At 40.2% G+C, this 22,507-nt stretch overlaps 1 protein-coding gene across 1 annotated transcript in view; it reads left to right on the top strand.

The window, feature by feature from the left end:
• The first annotated feature begins 242 nt into the window (after nucleotides 1-242).
• LOC127535495 (cytolytic toxin-alpha-like) overlaps nucleotides 243-22,507 on the top strand; it is a 96,593-nt gene continuing 74,328 nt past the window's right edge. The window contains exons 1-2 of the mRNA XM_051953657.1: nucleotides 243-3,427; nucleotides 7,238-7,623. Coding sequence (XP_051809617.1) covers nucleotides 3,328-3,427; nucleotides 7,238-7,623 — 486 coding nt within the window. The 5' untranslated portion in view covers nucleotides 243-3,327. The remainder of the gene's footprint in view (nucleotides 3,428-7,237; nucleotides 7,624-22,507) is intronic.

Here is a 22,507-nt window from a genome sequence, read left to right as displayed (position 1 = left end):
CAAACCAGTCTAAAACCTGTTCAAAAGCAGCCTAACACCAGTAAACAATCAGTCCAGATCCAGTCTGAATCCAGCTGTACTATCTGTGAAGTGGTTTATGGCTCCAAAGGTTGCTGATAAGAACAAACCTATAAAGATCTGTAATCTGGACTTCCCTCCCTCACATCTGAAACAGCAGAGTACAGATCACACCCGTTCTGAGAAATCAGCCTCATTGTTCTGTTTGTTCTGAGAGAGGAAATAAAGACAGAAACCTCAGATGTTCTTCAGAGGATCAACACCTTCCTACTGTAAGTCCACAAACAAACTTTTATACTTGGGTTTTGAATGTCAGATGAATTAAATATTTGTCATGAAGCTCAGTTTGCATTAATGCTGACTGTCAGGCAGCAGCAGGTAAATGTAGTTATTAGTCTCCTCCATGATCTGGAGGAAGTTAAAAGACGTCCAACAAGAATGAGTGAGGCTGACTAGAGGATGAATCATGTGCATCAGAAAAAACACTTTAAAGTGTTTAAATCATGAAAACAAGAATAAAATCAGACAACAGACAGTAAAAACGTCTGCATCAGATTTATCACCTCCACTCCTCTGATCTGTGTTCTTACCCTGAAATAAACATGACGGTGAAGGTAAAGAACAAGCTGATGAAGAACACAGTGAAGTGGTGGAAGGAAAAGAACTTCCACTGACAGGATGCTGCTTTTATTCAGTTGTGTCTCATTAAAACTGAGGACTTCAGCCTCCAGCTACAAGTTCTCCTGTAAATGTACAACAACAGAACTTTCTACCACAAACGGAGCTACACAATCTGCTGTGTTGCACCGAAACTTAAAAACTGACGGAAAAATGATGTAAAAACTTTACTTTGATTCTCCAGAAGCGCTGCTCTGTTCAGGCTGATGAACAATAAAATGTATTTGCTGATAAACTGTGAGCGTGCAGACGTTTGGCTCAAATAAGACTCAGTATGATCCTGAACTTATGAAGTAAAGTGGACAGAAAACACCAGAGTTTGTAGTTTGTAGCTGTTGTTGATGGTCTGAAGGAGGAACTTTAGTTTGTGGACGAGCAGAAAAAAATAGATTTGTGAAAAAAGACAGAATTCATACTTGTTACTTATTAAACCCTCATAAACCATAAAATGCTGAGTGAAGGAAACTTTTCCATCAGTGTGGATTATTGAGATGTTTCTACTGACACGTATCAGATGAAGTTTGGACTCAGTTTATCATCTGCAGAAAGATTTATTTCTGCTGATAATTCTAACAATCATCACTGTGAGCTGTGCTGAGGTCGTGGTTCTTCCTGTCTGTAGTCAGAATCTGGGTTTCATTGACTGATCAGGTCTTTACTGTGTTTAATCTGCTTCTATGACATCACTACTGCTGTTTGGAAGAAGATTCAAAGGTTGGAAGGTTTAATAAGCAGCTGTGTGTTTTATTATAAAAGCTTGTTGATCCACACTGTTGACAAATGTGCATCTTTAAAAAGCCGTCAGATAAATGAAGTCAAAAAAACGATATTTCCCTCTGAGATGTAGAGGAACAGAAAGAGAAAGTATCAGAGAATAAAAAGACTCAGTAATAATGATAATTAAATGCAGTCATTGTGCAGCAATTTACCTTCACTTGGTTCTTTCATTGTGAGCTGTAGTGGAAAGTAACTAAGTACATTTACTCAAGTATTCTGGAACAGTAGAGAGTTAAAAACTGGCAGCTGGACTTGACAGGTTATTAATATATTTTTACAGTTTGACAGAACTTAATTAGTGAATTATTGTGTAACTGATGACTGGGTTTCATTGATTGATCAGGTCTTTACTGTGTTTAATCTGCTTCTATAACATCATTTCTGTCTTTTAATGCGGCTCTTTTCAAACACGTTGTGACTGAATCACTCTGCAGGTGCTGCTTTCACTGAACTCTGGAAAATCCAGTTGAAGTTTCTGTGAACCAGCAACCTGCAGAACCATTAAAGCTGGACTCATTTTACTCTCAGGGTGATTCAGGTTTTGATTTTATATCATCTGTCCTTGTATTAGTTTATTTATTTATTATTTTTGAAATACTCAGATTTATGGTTTCACTGTTTTACAAACTTCACTCTTTAATATTTTTGTTGTTATTGTGATCCAAGTTTCTTGTTTGTGTCCCGACATCTTTTATTCTCTTTGACTACACAGTAAATGAGGCCTCCGTACTTCATTGTGTTCTGAGTTTAAATAAAGGTTGAGTTCATGAAATGAAGAAACTTCAGCATCACACACTGAGAACTTTGCTGAGTTTTAGATAAAAGAGGTCCGTTTCTACATTTACTGTTTTTTACCAAAACAAATCTTTTCTACAGAAACTCAAACTAGAATTTCACCGTCTGTATTTTCTAATGCTGATATATTTTTACGAGTTCAGATTTTATTGACACTAATTTCAGTCCACAAAGATGCAGCTACCAGGTTTGTCACAGAAACACAGTTTGAGCTTCTGAAACGCAGCGACTCGTGTTCTGGTAGCAACGTTAGCGCTGCAGCTGCAGTTAGTGCAGAGAAAGACTTTAGTTTTTCTACTGGAACGTCAACACACTTTAAAGACAGATGAGGAGTTTAACAACCAGTCAGATGACTTCATTCTAGTTTATGATGGTGACAGAATCTGTATTTTATTCCTATCTGATGCTAACTTCATCAAACGTCGCTGAGCTTCTACTTTTTCTGTGTAGATCTTGTGCTGCTGCTGTCCTGGACAGACCTCCTTTAGAAAAGAGCTTCCTAACCTCAGTGGGACTTACCTGGTTAAATCAGAAACAGGAAGATACAGTATGGACAGTCAGGACTCATAAAATGTGTCTCTACTAAAAACCATATTTGCCACAGATGTATTGAAGTTTCTTGGTGTCAACAGAATCATTTTCCTGCTGCTGTTAAAACTCACCTGAAGACTAAACTCAACCAGTTTTCAGTCTCCTTTGTCGGGTCTTCACTGTTTCTACAGAAACTACTTCAACCTGCATGAAATGTGCTGAAACCAAACATATCAACAGGAACTGATCCTTCTCATTCACAGAGAAACAATCACACACATCCACAGGTCACAGAGTAACATCTTATTGAGGCTTTTTAGAGCTTTTTCTCTCAGCACAGCTGCCTCCTGCATCTGGACACGACTCTGAAGAACAACAGTGAAGTTGTAGCAGGACAGCTGGAGAATGACTGTAGTCTGAAACTATTCAGGTTACAGACCAACAACAAAACAGAGCAACAGGTTGGACAGCAGAAGAGTTCAGAAGTGAACTAAGCAGCTGTTTTCTGTCTCCACTTCAGACTGAGTGATGGACTGTGAATCTGGAGGGACGATGGAGGTGGCGGCACTCGGCCGACCCTTCGGCCTCGGGATGCTGTACGACTGCCGTAAAGACTCACTGATCCCTGGTAAGAATTCACATGGAAACATCATTGATGGATCAAACTTTCATTACTTAGTTATATATATTTTTTTCTATCTGCTGTCTTTAGATCAGTTCTGCAGCATTTTTTAATGATTCAGTTTAAATTCAAATCATGGAAGTCCTCAAAGTTGCTCAGTTGTGATGTATTCAGGTTTCTCTGGAGCAGAATCTCTCTCAGACTTCACAGTCTTTACTCTGTTTGTCCTCATAGTCTCATTTTCTTCAACTGTACATTTAATTGCTGGGAGGAAGCAGGTAGGCTGTAATATATAGGGTTACCCTCAACAGCAGCATGAGACTCCTGGAACAAAACTGGAGAGAATTTAACACATTATTAGGAACTCCACTCATGTAAAATGTTTATTAAAACACAATGATAATAAACATTGTCAGACTGCATTGTTTGGTCAGAGAGAAGGACTGTCTGGTGTTTTCTGCTGTCTGGTAACTAAACACAGAAATGTTGGTGTTATGGCCACTGTCTGGTGTCATGTTACCAATGTTGTACATCTCAGTCCCACTGCCCTGCATCCTGGTTCATGTCTCATCTTGTCCTGAGTCGTCCAATGCCAGATTTGCTCCTTAGTTGGTCGACTCCTCTCCAGTGCCTGAATCAACCAATAACCAGCAGCCATCAACCATCAGTTCTCTTCTCCTTATCTGTGGTTGGATCGTGGTGGCAGCAGTAGAAGTAGGTCATTCCAGACGTCCTTCTTACCTTCAACATTTTGCAGTTCCTCCTTGAGGGATCTCCAGGTGTTCTTAGGCCTGATGAGATATGTAATCCCTCCAGTGAACTCTGGGTCTAACTCAGGGTTTCCTCCCAGTGGGACATGCCTGGAAAATCTCCAAAGGACCCAGGAGGCATCTTCATTATCATCGTGCTGGAGCCTCCTCAGCTGTCTCTTCATGACATAAAGGAGCAGTGACTGTTTTCTGAGCTCCCTCTGGATGTCTGAGCTCCTAATCCTATCTCTAAGGCTAAGCTCAGCCACCCCATGAAAGAAACTCATGTCTGGTGTTTGTTTCTGCAGTTTCAATCTTTTCTACAAACTTGTATCATTGATCTCAGTTGTGTTTTCTTCTGTTGAAGTGAGAAACTACTTTATCAGGGACTTGATTGTTCATGAAAGGAAACAGTCTCCTTGTCAGCTTCCATGTCCATCCATCCATTATCTATACACCACTTAATCCTCATTAGGGCAGCAGGAGTCTATCCCAGCTGACTTAGTGTGAAGGCAGGAAACACCTGGACAGGTAACAGTCTATCACTGGGATACTTATAGAGACAATCAATCAGACTTATATTCGCACCTACAGACAGTTTAGAATCACCAGTTACCTCAGTATGTTTTTGGACTGTGGGAGGAAGCTGAAGAACCTGGAGAGAACCCACGTATGCGCAAGGAGAACATGGAAACTACATGCAGAAAGATCCCAGACCGGGAACCAGAGATCTTCTGTCTGCAAGGCGACAGTTCTAACCACAGAACCACTGTGTAGCCACAATTTATATGTAAATAAATAAATACTACAGTTACTGAGAGATAATTTAATTTTGAATCTGAATCTGATATTTAAATGATGTTGCACCTCTGAACACACCCTTTTGATGTACACTATAAATAATAAAAAAAACTTATAGTATAAATATCTGTATGCCAGCAAATTAACAAAAGATTATTCAAAATAAACAGTAATAAAAATTCAAACATTAAATGCAATAAAATTTTCCTGTGATTAAGATTTTAGCATAAAACAATAGAACTGCATCAGATGGGAGCAAACTGTAAACATTAAACAGTGTTTTCCAAACCACTCTTCATTTTAAAACTAAATGTTTTGTTCTTGGTAAATATCTAATTTATGTTCACTTACAACAGGAACAAGCTCCATCATTCTTTCTTTTGTTGTCAACCAGGAATCCCCCAATTCGATTTCAAAGACAGAGATTAGGGCCAATCAAGACATTTTTTAAACGATCGTATTGACATGAAGTCTGATCACTGGCGTATGTCTACTGTCACTGTTGTAAAAGGAGAACACATTCTATAACAGGGTGCAATTTTTTTAATGTTCTTTCTCAATCATTGAAGCCTTATCAATGAAATTTCAATTACTGGTTACACTGTCACGCCCCTCTTGCTGCAGCGAGCCGGCTCATCAACCTCATGACGAATGGCTGTGCTGAGAGTGCAGCAGGCAGAGATCACTAATCAGTGCCGTATAAAGCATGGCTCTAGACTCTGCTCAGCGCTGCATCATTGAACGATCCTCCCCGCTACACAACTCTCCCAGCTACTTGCCGTTTCACCGTCTTCTGTGCATCACTCCCTGGACTCTGTTTGCCCCCCTGGATTACCTTCGCCACGTCCCGTTCCTCGGACCCCGCCCCCCCCCCTGGATAATCTTGCCAGTTTCCCAGCCATCGCCACATTCTCCGCCGGCTCTGTCAGCTCTGCCCTTTTCCGTCCTCCATAACCCGGACAATCAGTAAGCTATCTTCCCCTTCACTCTAGTTAGTTTTATGTTTGGTTTTACCTCGGCCTTCGGGTCCGCCCTTTGTTTAGTTTAGTTTATTTTCTCCACCTTGTTGTTTCTCTCCTGCCTCAGTTATTAAGAGTTTTTCTGTTCCCATATTCTTATTTTCATTAAATCATTGTTAATTTCATCCTTCTGTCTGTGCCTGCTGCTTGGGTTCTTCTCCGTGATCAGCGACAAACACAGAGCAAACATTCGTTCTCTGTTTCATGTGTCACTGGGATAGAAGAACAATATCCAGGTTGATCCCAGTTTGAGCTCTGGCCGGGGCTTATTGAGCATCACAGAGGTCTTTGTCATGGTGCCCCGTTGCTAGCTCACTCCTACAATGTTCTCTGCTTACCAACATAAACTGTCTGCAGTTTGAAGGTGCGTGTCCACGAGATGCGATTTTCCCTCATGTCAACGCACCGCATCTGAAAATCGCACGGATGTTGGGCGGTCACTAGCGTACCACAACATTGTCACATGGCAGCGCTCAAGCAACAGCAGGCCAGTACGTGGTGACGTGACAAAGCTTTCAGCTTGACCGTCCGGAAGATGCGTAAAATGAACACAGTGGCTCGGCCGCAAACTTTTATTTCAAAAACACTGCAGCAAAATGTATTGCAGAAAGCATGAAGTAGACGGGACTTCTACTTTATGCAAATTCCATGTGGCGTACGGAGATTCCAAGCATCGTAAAACTGTCCTCAAACTTCTCTATTTATTCATTTTTCATCCTTCACGATGTATATATTGTATATACTATTGTTATTATAATTATTACATTTATTGTGCTGCTGTAACATGGGAAATTTCCCCTGACGTGGGGAGTAATAAAGGACTATCTTGTCTTATCTTAATCTAGGCATCGGTGAACTAAATCCAGGACAGATTCAGCATCTGAACAGCTTTTTTCTTACTGGTCATTACAGTATAACAAAAAGTGAGAGGCTCCACCTGGTGGAACAACCAGATACTACAGTTAATCTGCAAAACATTTTCTGACATCACTCTCATCCTCTTCTCTTCTTTATCCTTCAGAACAAGTTGAGCAAAGTTAATAATGTAAATATAAGAACATTATCAATAACAGGTATTCTGGGAAGTTCACTAAAATGTCTGTAAATGTCTCTTCTGCCTGTTGTGACAGATTTCAAAGAGACTCTCACTCTAAATTTTCCTTCTACGATAACGTTGTCTTTTTGATTTAAAATACTTTATTTTCTTCTGGAGGTTGAACTTGATTTTGTCTCCTTATCCTTTACAGGAATAACTCTGTGGGACCATGTTGGCCTGGAGGAACATCTACGAGAACGACCACAGTCATACAATGAATTTGAAATAGTTGCATCTGAATCAATTGAGGACAAATCTTCAGCACTAAAAGTTAACACATCACTGAAGGCAAGTTTCTTGGGTGGACTGGTTGAAGTTTCTGGATCTGCCAATTACCTCAATGACAGTAAGTCTTCTAGAAATCAGGCCAGAGTAACACTGAAGTACAAGGCAACCACAAAGATGCAGGAGCTGTCCATGGATCATCTTGGAAGAGGCAATATGAAGCATCAGTATGTTTTTGAGCAAGGTTTAGCAACACATGTGGTCACAGCCATTCTTTATGGGGCACAAGCCTTCTTTGTGTTTGACCGTGAGGTGTCTGAAAACGAAGATCATCAAGACATTCAGGGAAACATGAAAGTGATGATCCAAAAAATCCCCTGCCTTTCTATAGATGGTGATGGTTCCCTGAAAATGGAAGATAAGGACAAAAACAATCTTGATAAATTCTCCTGCAGATTCATTGGAGACTTCTGCCTTCAGAAAACTCCTACATCCTTTCAGGAAGCAGTAGAAGTCTACCAAAGTCTGCCAACATTACTGGGAGCCAACGGAGAAAAGGCTGTACCAATGAAGGTCTGGTTGTTGCCACTGACTAGTTTAGATTCTTCTGCTGCCAAACTGGTCCGTCAGATAAGCATAAGATTAGTTCAAGAAGCACAAAGAGTCCTGGAGGACTTCAGTGAGCTGGAAATGAGGATCAATGATGCTCTGAGATCCCTCACTGCACAGCAGTTCCCACAGATTGGAGAAAAGATGAAAGATTTTAAAGAAATGTGCTCTGAGTTCAAGATGGAGTTTCAACGAACCTTAGCAAAGAAACTTCCATCAATCCGAGGAGGAGGAGAAGAAGAGGCTGAGCTGGCAGAGATCCTGAAGAAGAGACATTCTTCACCTTTCAACAGCAAAAACCTGAACTGGTGGATGGACTGTAAAGCGAGAGAAATCACTATTCTAAAATCCTTCACCAAAATAATGAAAAACACCAAGACCATCTCATCTGAAGCTGGTCTAGATGAAGAACTTTTCAGTGCAAAGCATGCTGTGTGTTTTGTCGTCACCTCACTGGGAAGTGATGAACCATACCTCTCAGCTTTATCAAACTACTTAAAAGGAACAACTGAACCAGAAGAACTTCAGGATCCACGGACTCACAATATAGAGAAAGAGCAATGGTACCGTTCCAGAGAAACAACAGATGAAATGAGGAAAAAAGCAAAACTCTTCAGTGATTTTGCAGAAGCCAACATGGAGAACAAGAACACAAAGTTCCTGATGGTGGGTTTAACAAATGAGACACAGAAAGGTTCAAGCATCTACCTTTATGAAGACGGTTTCTCTGTCAGTGAGAACTTTGAGCCGCCTTCAAAGCCTGAAACTGTGACAGCAGCAGACATAAACCACAACAGTGTGAATCTGAAGGTTTCTCCTCCCAGATTTGGAGCAGAGAACATCACCTCCTACTTTGTGGAGTTCTGTGTCAGAGGAGAGGAGGAATGGAAGCAAAAGGAAGTGCTGAAAGCTGGAGAAGTCACAGTGAGCGATCTGAGTCCAAACACAGAGTACATGTTCAGATGCAGAGCAGTGACCTCAGCAGGCGTCGGGCCGGCCAATGTAGTCAGTGACTCCATTAAAACCTTACCCTGCAGCCCTCCTGGAGAACCTCATGTTGAAGCAAACTCATGTGAGATCTCAGTCAGCTGGAAGAAACCTGCTGAGCTCGGACAGAAACTCCAGATATTGAGCTACATCTTGGAGTTCGCACAAACAGACAATAAGGAGAAAGAAGAAGATCTGCAGTGGAAACAAATGAAGACAACGGCTGAAGAGGCGATCATTTCAGGGCTTCAGTCAGAGACAGGATATGCAGTCAGGGTCAGATGTGATTGTGGTGTGGATGGAAAAAGCAAAGAAAGCATCACTGTTAACATCTCTACAACAAGGTCTGTTCCACCAAATCTGAAACAGAAATGCATAAGGATGAACTCTGATTCTGATTCAGTTTACAAACTGAAATTAGAAGAACATATGAACATATCTGGGTGCAGGTCATTTACCTTTGGAAAACAAAGAACAAAGAGGAATCGTACAATAATTCTTCTTGGAGCAACTGGTGCTGGAAAGTCGACTCTGATCAACGGAATGATCAACTACATCCTGGGTGTCCAATGGGAGGACTCATATCGCTTTAAGTTAGTCCATGAGGATCAGTGGAGATCACAAAGTCACAGCCAGACGTCTGAAGTCACCGTGTACAAAATCAACCACCAGGAGCGATTTCAAATAAATCACTCACTGACCATCATTGACACTCCAGGATTTGGAGATACAAGAGGAATAAAAAGAGACAAACTGATCACAGAGCAGCTATGTAATCTCTTCTCTGCTGACGATGGTGTTGGTCAAATTGATGCTTTGTGTTTTGTAGTTCAGTCTGCTTTACGACTCACACCAACACAGAAATATGTGTTTGATTCAGTTCTCTCAATGTTTGGCAAAGATGTGGCAGAAAACATCCGGATTCTGGTGACGTCTGCAGACGGCCAGCAGCCTCCAGTTCTAGAGGCCATCAAAGCTTCAGGTGTCCCATGTCCTAAAACAGATGACGGGCTGCCAGTTCACTTCAAATTCAATAATTCAGCGTTGTTTGCAGACAACAAATCATCTGTGACCAACAACACAGGTGATGATGAAGATGAATATGAAGATGGAGGCTTTGATCAGATGTTTTGGAAAATGGGAACAAAAAGCATGAAGAGGTTCTTTGCTGCTCTGAATGTCATAGAAACCAAAAGCTTGAAACTGACAAAGGAGGTCCTCAGAGAGAGACAGCAGATTGAGATTTCATTTGAAAATTTGCAGAAGCAGATTAAACTTAGGTTAGCCATGATGGAAGAAATAAAAGAGACAAGCAAAAAACTCAAAGATAATGAAGCAGAGATGAAAAGAAATGAGAACTTTGAGTTTGAAGTAACTGTCATGAAACCTTATCAACACCTGCAGGTTAAAGAAAAACACACACTGCAACAGTTGAAAGAAAAATATCTGAAAGCCACAGGGGAGAATACGGTTCAGGGAGTGATTGATAACCTGAAGGCTGAATATGATCGTCTGCAGACTGAGGAGGTGAAACTGATTCAGAAATCTTCCAAATGTCTGAACAGACTGAAAGAGATTTCACTGAAGCTCAATCCTCTCTACAATCCAGACTACATTGACATGATGATTGAAGGAGAGAAATCTGAGGGCAAACCGGGATGGAAAGAACGAGTTGAGTCCCTGATGGACATGAAACAAAAAGCAGAATTAATGGTTAAAGTAGAGAAAGGAAAGAAATTCCTGTAGAGTCCAGAATCTGCAGCCACATCCTCAGAACAGAACAAAACCCAACGTAGACGTAGAACCAGAGTCAGATGATGATAGAAAGTAACGTCCAGCCAGTTACAGCCTTATTTGATAGATTTAAAAAATAAATCACTTCAGTTGTACATTTTAATATCTCCACAATACATACAGTTACATTTCTGCTGATTTAGGCTTTAATATTTAATGTAATATAGTGACTCAATTATGTGCTACAATTAAATAAAACTCTATTTTTCACTACAAAGAAAGACATAATATCTGTTTATTTGAATTTATTTTTGTTTTGATAACATTTACATTACTGCTGATATTTTCTGATATTAAATTTATTGATTTGTACTGAATTTTTTCTAAATGTGTAGCTGCTGTGGTGATATTTAACCAGAATCAGAGTTTGATGATTCAAAGCGTTTGAACCACTAAAAAGCTGTGACATGTAAATCTGTCAGATTGAGCTCTGAGTCTCCGTCATCAATCAAAGCCATCAGATTAGTATCAGTGAACATCCTCTGATCACATTTCCTTCACTTGGATTCTTCCACTGCAGCTGTTGTTCATGTTAGAAATAAAAGTCAGCCTCCAGTTTCCAGCAGAACGTTGCTCACTAAGTAGCTCTGTGATCCTAGAAAACATGATCACATGAAATTCATGGACATTTTTCACGCATTTCACTTTTCTGTCAAACTGTTCAGCTGATAATCACTGAAAGATGAAAATGGATGAAAGTGAAAACAACTGAAGAATCTTCACTGGAGGTTTCAGTGTTTTAGACTCCACTGTTTCATCTGATAATCAACAATAAATACGTTTCATCATGACTCCAGTGTTTTTTCTCTTCTTTTTCTTTCTCTGTTCAGGTAAAAACTATCTGCCAGGTTTGTTAGAATCTGTGTTTAAGCTGTGAGAAACTCCACAAGTTTCCAGAAAACAACAAGACTGAATCATCTGCTGCTAAGTTCAAAGTTTACTGTTGACATGATTATTATTTTCTGTAAATAATTGTTGGCTGTAGGGTTTTGATGGTGGTAAACCTCTACAATCTGGATGAACCAAACGCCATCAAAATAATCAGAGCAGCTGACCAGCAAGGAGTTTAGTTCCAGAGCTCCACTTTTTATTTAGTTTTCACAAACTAAAGTACAGCTCAGCAAACAAACGGAGACATAAAGGTTGAGTGGATGAGGGCAGATTGAGCAGCAGAGCTTCAGTCTGACCTCCTCCTTCTAACACTCTACACTGATCGCTCACCTGGCCTCTATAGGCTCCTCCCACCTCAGAGACCTGCCCACACTTCTGTTAGAAACACACATCTCTGTAATTTAACATCTTTATAGTTAAAATACACAATGATACAAATGAAAGAAAACACAAAATGAAGCACAGAAATCCTAAACAAAGATCAAACTTTCCCTCTGTCCTCTCTGATCTCTCAGTTCAGCCTCTTCAGGTCAGTGACACCTGCTGGCATCCTGTGGCTGCATCCTCATGTGTTCACTCCATGAAAACACTACTGAAGTGAATCTCTGGAGAGCACAGGTGAAGTTCTGCTTTAATGTCGTTGCTGATACCTTCCTGGAGATGATTTATGTCTCGTATCTTCACCTGATGGCCTTCAAGCGCCCCAAAGAAAGCGTCAAACATCTTCTAGGGAATCTGACCCATAAAAATATACATTATACATTTTCCTCTGGATGGAAACTTATGCTCCATCCTGTATAATGTGTTCACTACATTTGTCAGAGCAGGAAATAAATGAGAAGAAATGGACAGAGTTAAAAACAACAAGATAAAATGTATTCACTAAAATCAGTTATTTAGATAAATATTAAACATATTTACAATTATTGATCAAAATTTCTAAAGTTTTCTGTTTTTCTAAAGAAAGTGAGAAAATATTTCTGGTTTATTTACAGACCAGTTCAACAGCTTTGTTACTGTAAAAATTCTTTGTCAGAGACTGAGTACTTAGAAGTAAAACATTGAAGAATAATCATTGTGTCTGGGTTAGCATGAATTAGACTGAAATGATCTGCTGCAGCTGACAACAAGTGATGTACAGCGTTTTTATCACATCTAAGAGAAACATTCAACACAACTGATCAGAAATGTGAGGACAGAAAATGTGTGAAGAGTTCAGAGCAGTAATTCACTTCTACACTTAACCAGCAGGTGGCAGTATTTCTCAACAGACTGTTTCTGAATCCTTAAAGTAAACTGTGGGTCACTTCTTTATCCTTTAAATGATCTCTGTAAAGGGTCCACATGGTTCAGAAACATCTGTAATGGCTTTTTTTCTTTGTGTAAATAACATTTTCTGAACAGTTGAAGGGGAAGAAAGAAATGAGTAAAGAAGTAAAACAGAGAAGTGGTTTTAAGTGACTCAGTTTTTAATTTGTGAAAACTGTCATGAATGTGAAGTTAAAATGAGAATAAATAATGTAGAACCTTTAAATGAAACTAGATGTTAAAGCTGATGGCAAAGATGCAGGAAAATTCATATCAACTGTGAGAAATGAAAGAAATGAAGTTGAACAGCAGAATAAAGATGTTCAATCAGCTCAGTGTGTTTTTCTCTCAGCCTACTGCTGAGTTCTTTGCTACTTTAACATCGTCAATACAGATCATTTAGAGCACGTGTTGACTGAAGGAGCCTCAATGTTTCCACAGTAACTTCATCACTTCTCTGCTCTGTCTCTTGGTTTATCTGCAGTAGAACAGCATTTAGCAGAGCCTGTTGCAGCACAGCTACTGGAAACCAGTAAAGTTTAAGCTTCCTGTAGAGTCTCAGACCTCCAGTAGCTCTGGGAGTGAGTGGGCCGCTGTTTGGATGATCACATCCAAATGTAGAAAGATACACACCAGCACTGCCTCAAACAACTATTTCTCTATCAGTGGATCTATTATGGATTTCACAGATTAGTTGATTCATCTAAAAGATTACTTTATTACTAAAAAGCAAATAAACCTTTAATTTATTTTTCCAAAGTGTATGTCCTTGTATAAAGCAGGACAGAATGAAATGAAAACAAAAGTTTGTATTTTAAAGTTTTTAAAGAGTTTTTCAGTTTTCTTGTTGTCGAGGTAAACAGGAAAGTTAAACATGATGAAAATAAATAAAAAAGAGGGTTTATTATTTAAGTTAGAGGTGTAACTCCAACAGAAATTTTCTATTAAACCTTTAACAAAGTGAGAAAGTTTAGTCTACAGAATAAAATTAAACTTTTGAATTTTCCAATGACTTTGAGAGTAACTTAGGCTGTGTCCGAAATCGCATACTAACGTTCTACTCATACTAAATGTGACGTCAAAATAAGTATGTAGTGCGTTCACATTAGATAGTATGAATAGATTGAGTACGCGAGAAATACCCGGATGTATACTATATCCGGAAAAATTTTAAGTATGCGCGGTTACCACACTCGTCATACTCAACCGCCCCATAATGCTTTGCGAGCTATCCACCGAAATGCAAGCCTCCGCGGGATATGTGGCCGGACCGCGGCGATTTTTATTTTATGTGGTTAAGTAGTCATCCTAATCACCCCACAGATTTGAGAAATAGGCGTTTTCTGACCAACGTTTTAAATTTGTCAGACGCCTCACAACGTGCTACTGAATGCTAGCAGCTAGTTGCAGCAGCTCGCTTTGCATACAGAACAAGTAGCAGCTACCTCCCATAGCCTGCAGCTACAACTGAAACGATTCGCATAATCTGGCTAATAACTGCATGAGGAGTGCCGGCTTGAAATTGCCACATTAATTATGCAACTGTTTGTTCGCGTAAAATCGACCTGAAGCCCTTTTTCCGAAACGTCATCATCGAACGTCACCGCCGGTCACCGCCCCTAGCAACGCGATTCCACCATTTTAAGAGGGGTATGCTTTTGCCTTGACGACCATTACTTTCCCACGTTTCCCTCCCGATTTGAACAACCAAAAGCAGATATGCCCAAAACCTGCGCTGTTTTTGGCGGTAGTTCTCAGTCATGGAGCAACAAGAACATTTCCTTTTACAGGATTCCGACTGAAAAGGGCCAGAAAAGGACTTTATGGCTCAAAGCATTGAGGCGGATTAACAATAATGGAACCACATGGAGCCCACAGCCAAAATGGTCCTATGTTTGCAGTCAGCATTTCGTCAGTGGTATGTTGTGTTTCATGAAATTATTACCCCTTAACTGATTTTCTGAAATTATTAATTAATAAGCTTAACCTGTTGCGCTTCAGTGTCCCGCCCGCGGTACACTTTGAAATCTGCATAAGCAATTTGCTAAATGTCTGAAACTGCAAACGCGATTATACAAACACTATACGCCGATGGAAAGCTTAGATTATCATGAATCCGCCGGTATAAACCACTTTCAGATGTGATTACCACAGCGGGTAATATAACCACATTTGTCCGACAAACAACGAATATCCATCCATCCGTTCTCTATACCCAGCTTCAACATACACAGCGCGACTCACATTTCCGGGTTCATTATTACACACAGATGAAAATATTCCACAAAAAACGGCCATAATCCAACCTTGGACATCCAGACGACACAAGCCAGTAACATATTTTGTCCAAAACATGTCTTGAAGTCGGTATATACTCCACGAATAGGTCGTTTTCAAGGAAATGCACCTCGTGATGCTTAGGCTAGTGCTCGCTGTGCTTCCCACAAAAAGTCAGGGGTCTTTCTACTCACACTGCTATTGTTAAACACTCCTAAACTCAATACTGAACAAACAAGTCTCCCTTCTCTCCTCCCTTTCGTTCTGCTAACTACTATGCTGTAATCAGCAGCATTGTCCTCATTATTGTTAGCACCTCATACCCTTGGGCCTAGGGTGGGTAGAGCTCATTTACAGGTATCTGACTCTTAGTTTTGATAATGCACATCTAACTAATATACATACACTACTTCCACTTGAAATTAAAAGGTGTAATGGCTCACCCCGTTAGCTTAACATTAGCTTAGCATTGCGGAGCTGGTGTAGCCGTATCTTACAAGTCATTTATCATTCTGACATTGACCTGTATGCACAAAAACATATAAATATAAGCATACCTCAAAGAAAACGTATGAGTCCAGGCTTTTATAAGTCTTCATCTTCTCCATTGTGTGGATGCCTGGGCTGTTGATAAGGTACTCGTAAATGGAGTGCCATTGAAGATCTGGCCACGTAGTAGGGTCGTTTTCCCATGAAACCAGAGGAATTTGGTACGGACATGACTGCAAACCAACGAGTTCTAATTTTTCTTGATACCGTACCTTGGCTTTTGGCTCAAGATTTCCGAAATAATCAGCAGACATTGTTCTCCTGGTCAAAACTGCGCGGTTTCGGCGGTCAAATGGCGGTTGCTAATGACTTTGTTGCCCCCTCTTAAAATGGCGGCGTGCGTTGCTAAGGAAGGTATGGTCACGTGTCCCAGACTCTGACGTCATTGCGAAAAGGTCTATTCAGCCGAGATATTTGAAAGCCGTACTTCCGGTTTTTGTCGTCAGAGGTTTGAAATGCATTATGGGAAACAGAGTAGTATACTACAGTGTGAACGGTCGGCATTCTAATCATACTTATAGTACGTAGTATACAGTATATACTCATTGAGAATGTAGTATGTAGTACGTTAGTATGCGATTTCGGACACAGCCTTAGACTTTACAACAATATCAGTGAATTGTCAGCGTCTTTAACTCATGTGGATGGAGAGTTTTTTTAGCTTTCATTGTGCTTCTAAACTTCAGCAGTGACTGCTGGTTAACGTATTCTTAGTGGGCTGCAGATCAGACACTATGTCACATTAGTTTTGTTGTCTGACAGCAGAAACTAAAAGATGTGAACGCTTTAAGAATGACTGTGAATTCTGCTGTATTTAAATCAGTAAACACAGAGTGCAGAAGAGAAGCTCAAAGATGTAAAGTGCTTCTTTTACAGTGAACAATCACCTGTTTGTTCTCTGATAACTGATGTGCTCTCACACTTTGAAATCCACAAACTTTTATTGTGAACTGAGTTGGACTCTGCTGCAGCCGTCGACTCCGTTTTCTAAAACTGTAGAGCTGACAGCAGCTGATCAGTGACTGAGATGAAAACAACTCATGCTGTGAAGCAACAATTATACACTCAAGAAAAACATTTGTTGAAATAAAGTGAAGTTAAAAACCTGTAGAAATATTGGTGTTGATGTGTTTTCTTGGTTGGAGTCATTGATCATTGTGTCGCAGCAGCTCTAATATAAATACAATGATGCATGGATTTAAAACTAGAACTTTAAAATGTGATTTCATGAGGGACAAATGTACTTCATCTGTTTCATAGCTTCCAGTGATTCTCTATGAATTTGGTGAGAAACTCTGAATGTTAACTTAGTTTGTTGTTCTACATCAGAAGCTTCTTTAATTTTCAGGATTGATTCATGGTTCAGAAAATTCACTCACACAAGATGTCAACAGACAACGTAGAGCTGGATGATATCGATGAAAAGTTTATCACAATATGATCAATAATTGATCATTTTTAAATGACTTACTCTTAATATAAAAGTTAATTTAGAATTTAACCACTTCAACCCATTACAGTTTTTCTCTTTGCTTCATTTCTCAGATCAGAACTTAAATTCTCAAACTACTTGTTCAATCTTCACATCATTGTGTCACTTGTTCACATCAAAAATCAGTTTCTCATTTCTCTGAACAAGTTATAAATGCTTTGGTTCATCCATGCAATGATTCTGTACAATTCTCTGCTGTTTCCTACATTATCAGCTGCTTCTGTCATGTTGATCTAAATGTATTATAACGGGTCTCTGTTGAATAGTCTCACCCCCACAACATTTAGGCATTAGTTCATCACATCAGTCTTTACATGCAGAACGGTTGAACAAGTTGTCAGAATATGTCAAAGATATTTCTATACATTTCCTTTAGACTTTTTTTCTAAATCTGTCCTGAACTGGTAAATTGCTTCCAGGTGAATCTTGACTTTCTCTAACAAAAGGAAATGTGTGAAGGGTTAGAGTTTTCTGAAATCACTGAAAGACACGACTGTGAAGCATGGAGATATGAGATCCCCGAATCAGCCACAAGAGGGAGACTCTGACAGAACAACAGCTAAATAAGGGAACATTGTGATATTATAACCTGTGATTTAGGATCAAATTATGCCATAACCTAATGAATCTGTTTGAAATAACCAAGTTTCTATTAATTAACATTGAAACAGTGTAAAAATCAGAAGCGTGTCTCACTGTAAAAAGTGATGGTTTGATTATTTTTGAAAGGTTGTCTTGAGAATCTTTGTTTTTAGAAGTAACCAAGTTGGAACAGCAACTCACTGTAAAAGTGATGTTTTTGGTTACCATAGGAAACTGATGTTTTTGATAGATTTGACTAAAATGGGGAATTCATGCTTTATGAAATAGAAATGGTTTTAAGAGTTTTGATTACTATGAAACTGAGATGTTTTAGAAAGAGTTTTGACTACTGTTAAAATAAGAGGTGTTTAACTTTGTAATGAGGTGAGAAGTCAAGAGTTAAGTGAACTAGGGTCAAATGTTCACCGTAAAGGTTGCTAAACTCAAAATAGATTGGGGATTTTTATAAGTCTGTACACATTGTCCAAAAAATTGCACAATGGAATGCCAGCGACAGTTAGAGGCTGACATCTGTTTCTCCACTTCTTGATCAGGAGCCTGTGCTGAGGTGCAGACAGGAGAGATCAGGGGCAGATAGTTTTGGTTCTTCAAACAGGAGGGATCAGTTGGAGACGGGCTGTCTGGACAGTCGAAAGCAGATAGTTTCAGTTCCTTAAAAGTGGAGGTGTCCATGCGTTCAGTGAATGGCAGAAGTGTGTGAGTTGGGAGGGGTTAGAAATGAAGCTATTGGTCAAGTTAATTTAGTATGAGATCATTGCTATGTTAATTAAGGGTGAAGTCAGTGCATATGCAAAAGGTTCAGTTCACTGTAAATTACATCTGATCGAGACGCAAGGGGGCAGTCGTCGGGTGGTAGTCGCTCGATGCAAACCAGGGTAGAAATGCCCTGAGCTAAGGGGATTTTATCACGTAACTCGGACGGGGAATTCAACATGATCTGCAACGGAATAACTGTTCTATTGGAATTATGGACAAAAGTACTGCTTTTTCTGCAGTGTTTGAGGATTACGGAACTGTGATCTGGATATAACACGGACTGATGGAACATTGCTGGACTCTATTATTTCCAAAGGAAGAACACCAGAATGGATTAACAAAGTTTTTATTGACCCAAACAACTAAATTGGATACATACAGATCTAAATCTGTACCAGACCCCCGTCCACTTCCCCCTGGGCCCTGGCGGGTCTCAAAGGCTTGTCGGGTTTCAGGTGAGCAGCCGACTACGGCCAAACCGACTGCTCTCCCCTCCAAATTATGTAATCTGGGTGATTATTACTTTTCTTTTATGAAAGCACAGTTCCACTTATGAGTCGTGTTAAGCCATTGAAAGAGTATGGATGTTTGATTAATTGTCTGATGATTAAGAGCTATTGCTACGCCCTTGCTAAATTTTAGAATAAACATTTTTCCTGCAATTAAAGTTAACAGATTGGAAATTCACTTTATCCCTATCACAGTCACTAATTATGAATATTTTCTCTGGTGGTAGAAAGTCAGGTTGTTGTGTGCATTACATCTAAAAAAGGTTCTGAAAGGTTACTGGTCTTTGGGGCCGTGGGTGGCCTATTACAAACATATCCTTGAGGTTTCTTATTCCTCACTTCTAAACTTTAACCGAGCAACTTACCAAGTGCCAAAACCCGTGATAGGAAAAGCTGCCGTTAACAGACGTGACTGGTAGTTAATTTAACCATTCGAAAGTGGCTACTCAGTTAAATTAATTATCAGAGGAAGCAGGACAGGCGTCTGGATGAAGGCAGTGAGAAGCTAGGCAAATTTTCCTCGAATACCAGCTTAAATGTTCTTCAGAATCCATCTGAGTTGGACCCCAATGGGCTGGAGAACCGGACCCGTTAGACGGAGAGCTCGGGTGACCACCCGTCCCGCGTACTGCGTGCACGTACAGCGTTTTAGGCTCAATTCACATGTCCCGCAAATTGAAGCTTTGTCCCACAAAATCAACATGCCAAAAAAAAAAAAAAAGTCGGTCACAATCCCAGAGTGAGCGAGCCCCCAGGCAGCCAAAAGAACAGCTGGACACGACACTGTCGCTCTGAGTGGGTGGGGTCAGAGCAGAGGTGGCATCATAGATATGAAGAGTAGATATGACATGCCCCTTATAGCAGCGTGCCTCCGGAGACACAAGGCTAGTCGGGTCAAAATTGCAGTATTTTCCATTGGTGTGTACGGGGCGAAAACAAAAAAAGGAACAATGCCGGCTCATTGCGCTGCATTTAATTGCACACGTCGGAGACAAGGAAACTTGGAATAACTTTCCATAGGTAAGAATTTTTTTTGGTCCTTTTTCATTGTTAAATCTTGTTCAGAGTCTATGAGAGCTAACCAGTTAGCCGCTGGCAAAACACTAACGCAAGCTAACAGCTGGACAACCAAATACCAGACGATTATTAGTAGCTGTAGTATAGCTGTACAAGCAGTAGTAGTAATACTAAAAGTACACACAGCAGTAACAGTAATACCAAAAGTTCAAGCAGTAGTAGTAGTATAAATAGCCGTTAGAGTAGTAGTTTTAGTGTCAGCATTTGTACTAGCATTGCAAGTTGTAGTAGCAGTGACATTATCAGCAGCAGTAGTTGGTGTATTACTACTGCTACTACTACTAGTCACATTACTATTAATACCAGCAATACTACCAATAGTAGTTATAAAGCCTAACTCATATATATCCAGATTAGCATCTATGTTATTCCTCCAAACCCAAATGGTTACAGCTTGAGGTGTAGTGTGGTGAGGTGTTATAAAATATTGAGAAAGTCTTGAAAAAGCCTTTAAAAGATATTAAAATTAACTTTAAGATATTGTATATACCCTGTCAACTTTTCTTATTTCATTTTAATATTACTACATGAAACAAAGATTAGAGAAATGATGATGATGCTAACAGCGTCAGCACACAAGATCATTGATTCTCCTTACTTCTTTTAGTTTTACCTGTCCTTCCTCAGCAATGCGCTGAAAATTTTTCATGATGCTGTGCTTGTGCTGGAGCAAGAAAACGGGACTGTCTATGACATGATGTCCTCCCTGAAAATCAAGCTACAGCAACGACGGAGTGATAGTTTCTTTGGGGCCCAGACAACTGTACTCCTCCAGCAGTTTCCAGACAGACAGGCAGCTGTAATCAGAGAGGACATATCCAACTTCTACCAGTCCTCTCTCACCTGGAGCAGCGCTATGACTTCTCAGACTCGAACTACCAAAAGAAAGTGGCTAACCTGGCACTACAGAAGAGCCCATTTAACTTCTCCCATCTCTGTGAATCTGTTGAGGCCCTGCAGCTGACCAAGAAGTTGGACATGGATGCGCTGTATGATGAGTTCTGTGTCATTCTGCCACAGCAACAGGCCATCTTGCAGTCAGGAGCTCCAGTTGTGGAGAAGTGGGCCACCTTACTCAATCACACACACACACCAAACCTAACAGCAGTTGCTTCATTCATCCTAAGTGTTCCCATCACCAATGCTTCAGTGGAAAGGGTCTTTTCACTGATGACAGGATGCTGGACGGACACAAGAAACAGATGTTCGGTGGACCTGATCAAGTCTGAAATCCAGGTGAAGAGCAACTTTTCATTGAGCTGCAAGGACTTCTACACTTATGTAGTGAAAGAAAAGGCCCTCCTCAATGCTGCACGCCTCAAACAAAAAATACCAGTTCAAGAAAAATGTATGTATGTAAGTGTATTCACTTTGAATAAATATTCAGTGAAAGTGCATCTGTCAATTCACTGATTTGTTTTAAAGAATATTATGAATCTTTATTTAGAAAAAATACACATGGTACACAATGGTTGCCTATTCATGACCATCCATCCATCCATTCTCTATACACCGCTTTATCCTCATTAGGGTCATGGGGGGTGCTGGAGTCTATCCCAGCTGACTCAGGTGAAGGCAGGGGACACCCTGGACAGGTCACCAGTCTGTCACAGGGCTACATATACAGACACACAATCACACTCACATTCACACCTACGGACAATTTAGAGTAACCAATTAACCTCAGCATGTTTTTGGACTGTGGGAGGAAGCCGGAGTACCCGGAGAAAACCCACACATGCACAGAGAGAACATGCAAACTCCATGCAGAAAGATCCCAGACCCAGGCCAGGATTTGAACCAGGGATCTTCTTGCTGCAAGGCGAAAGTGCTAACCACTACTGCACTGAGCAGCCCTATTCATGACCATACATTAGCAATTACAAATGTTTAGGGGAATAATACGTTATTAATATATGTAAAGAGGTATGTGATAGAAATGGCTTCACTACTATTAGTGAGTCTGTCTGCAAAGTGAGGTCACTGTCGCGCCGAAGGGTGTCCCACATTGTCCCTCAGAAACATACCCCTTGTCCCCCCTTGGGCTTACTGGTAGGTGGTCACCCTACGGAGAGCTGAGGAGGAGAGGGAGTCCAGTGATCCTTGAAGATCAATTATTAATTTAGTTGGTCCTAGGGGGATTTACCGGGTCTCTCTCCACCCTCTACCATTTGGGTTTTTCTCAACACAAGAGAAGATATTCATGATGAGGATGAGAATTTGTGGTCCAACAGACAGGAACATCAGGAGGTGTAGGAAGACTGAACTGTAATTCCTGCAGCACTGCATGTACAGTTTTCCCTCAGGAGATTGTCCTATGTTCACATTTCTACTGTTGTTTTGT

The sequence above is a fragment of the Acanthochromis polyacanthus genome, chromosome 9 (genome assembly GCF_021347895.1).
Source record: "Acanthochromis polyacanthus isolate Apoly-LR-REF ecotype Palm Island chromosome 9, KAUST_Apoly_ChrSc, whole genome shotgun sequence".
NCBI lineage: Eukaryota > Metazoa > Chordata > Actinopteri > Pomacentridae > Acanthochromis > Acanthochromis polyacanthus.
Note: the sequence above shows the minus strand (reverse complement) of the source record. Positions and strands in the feature narration are given on the sequence as shown.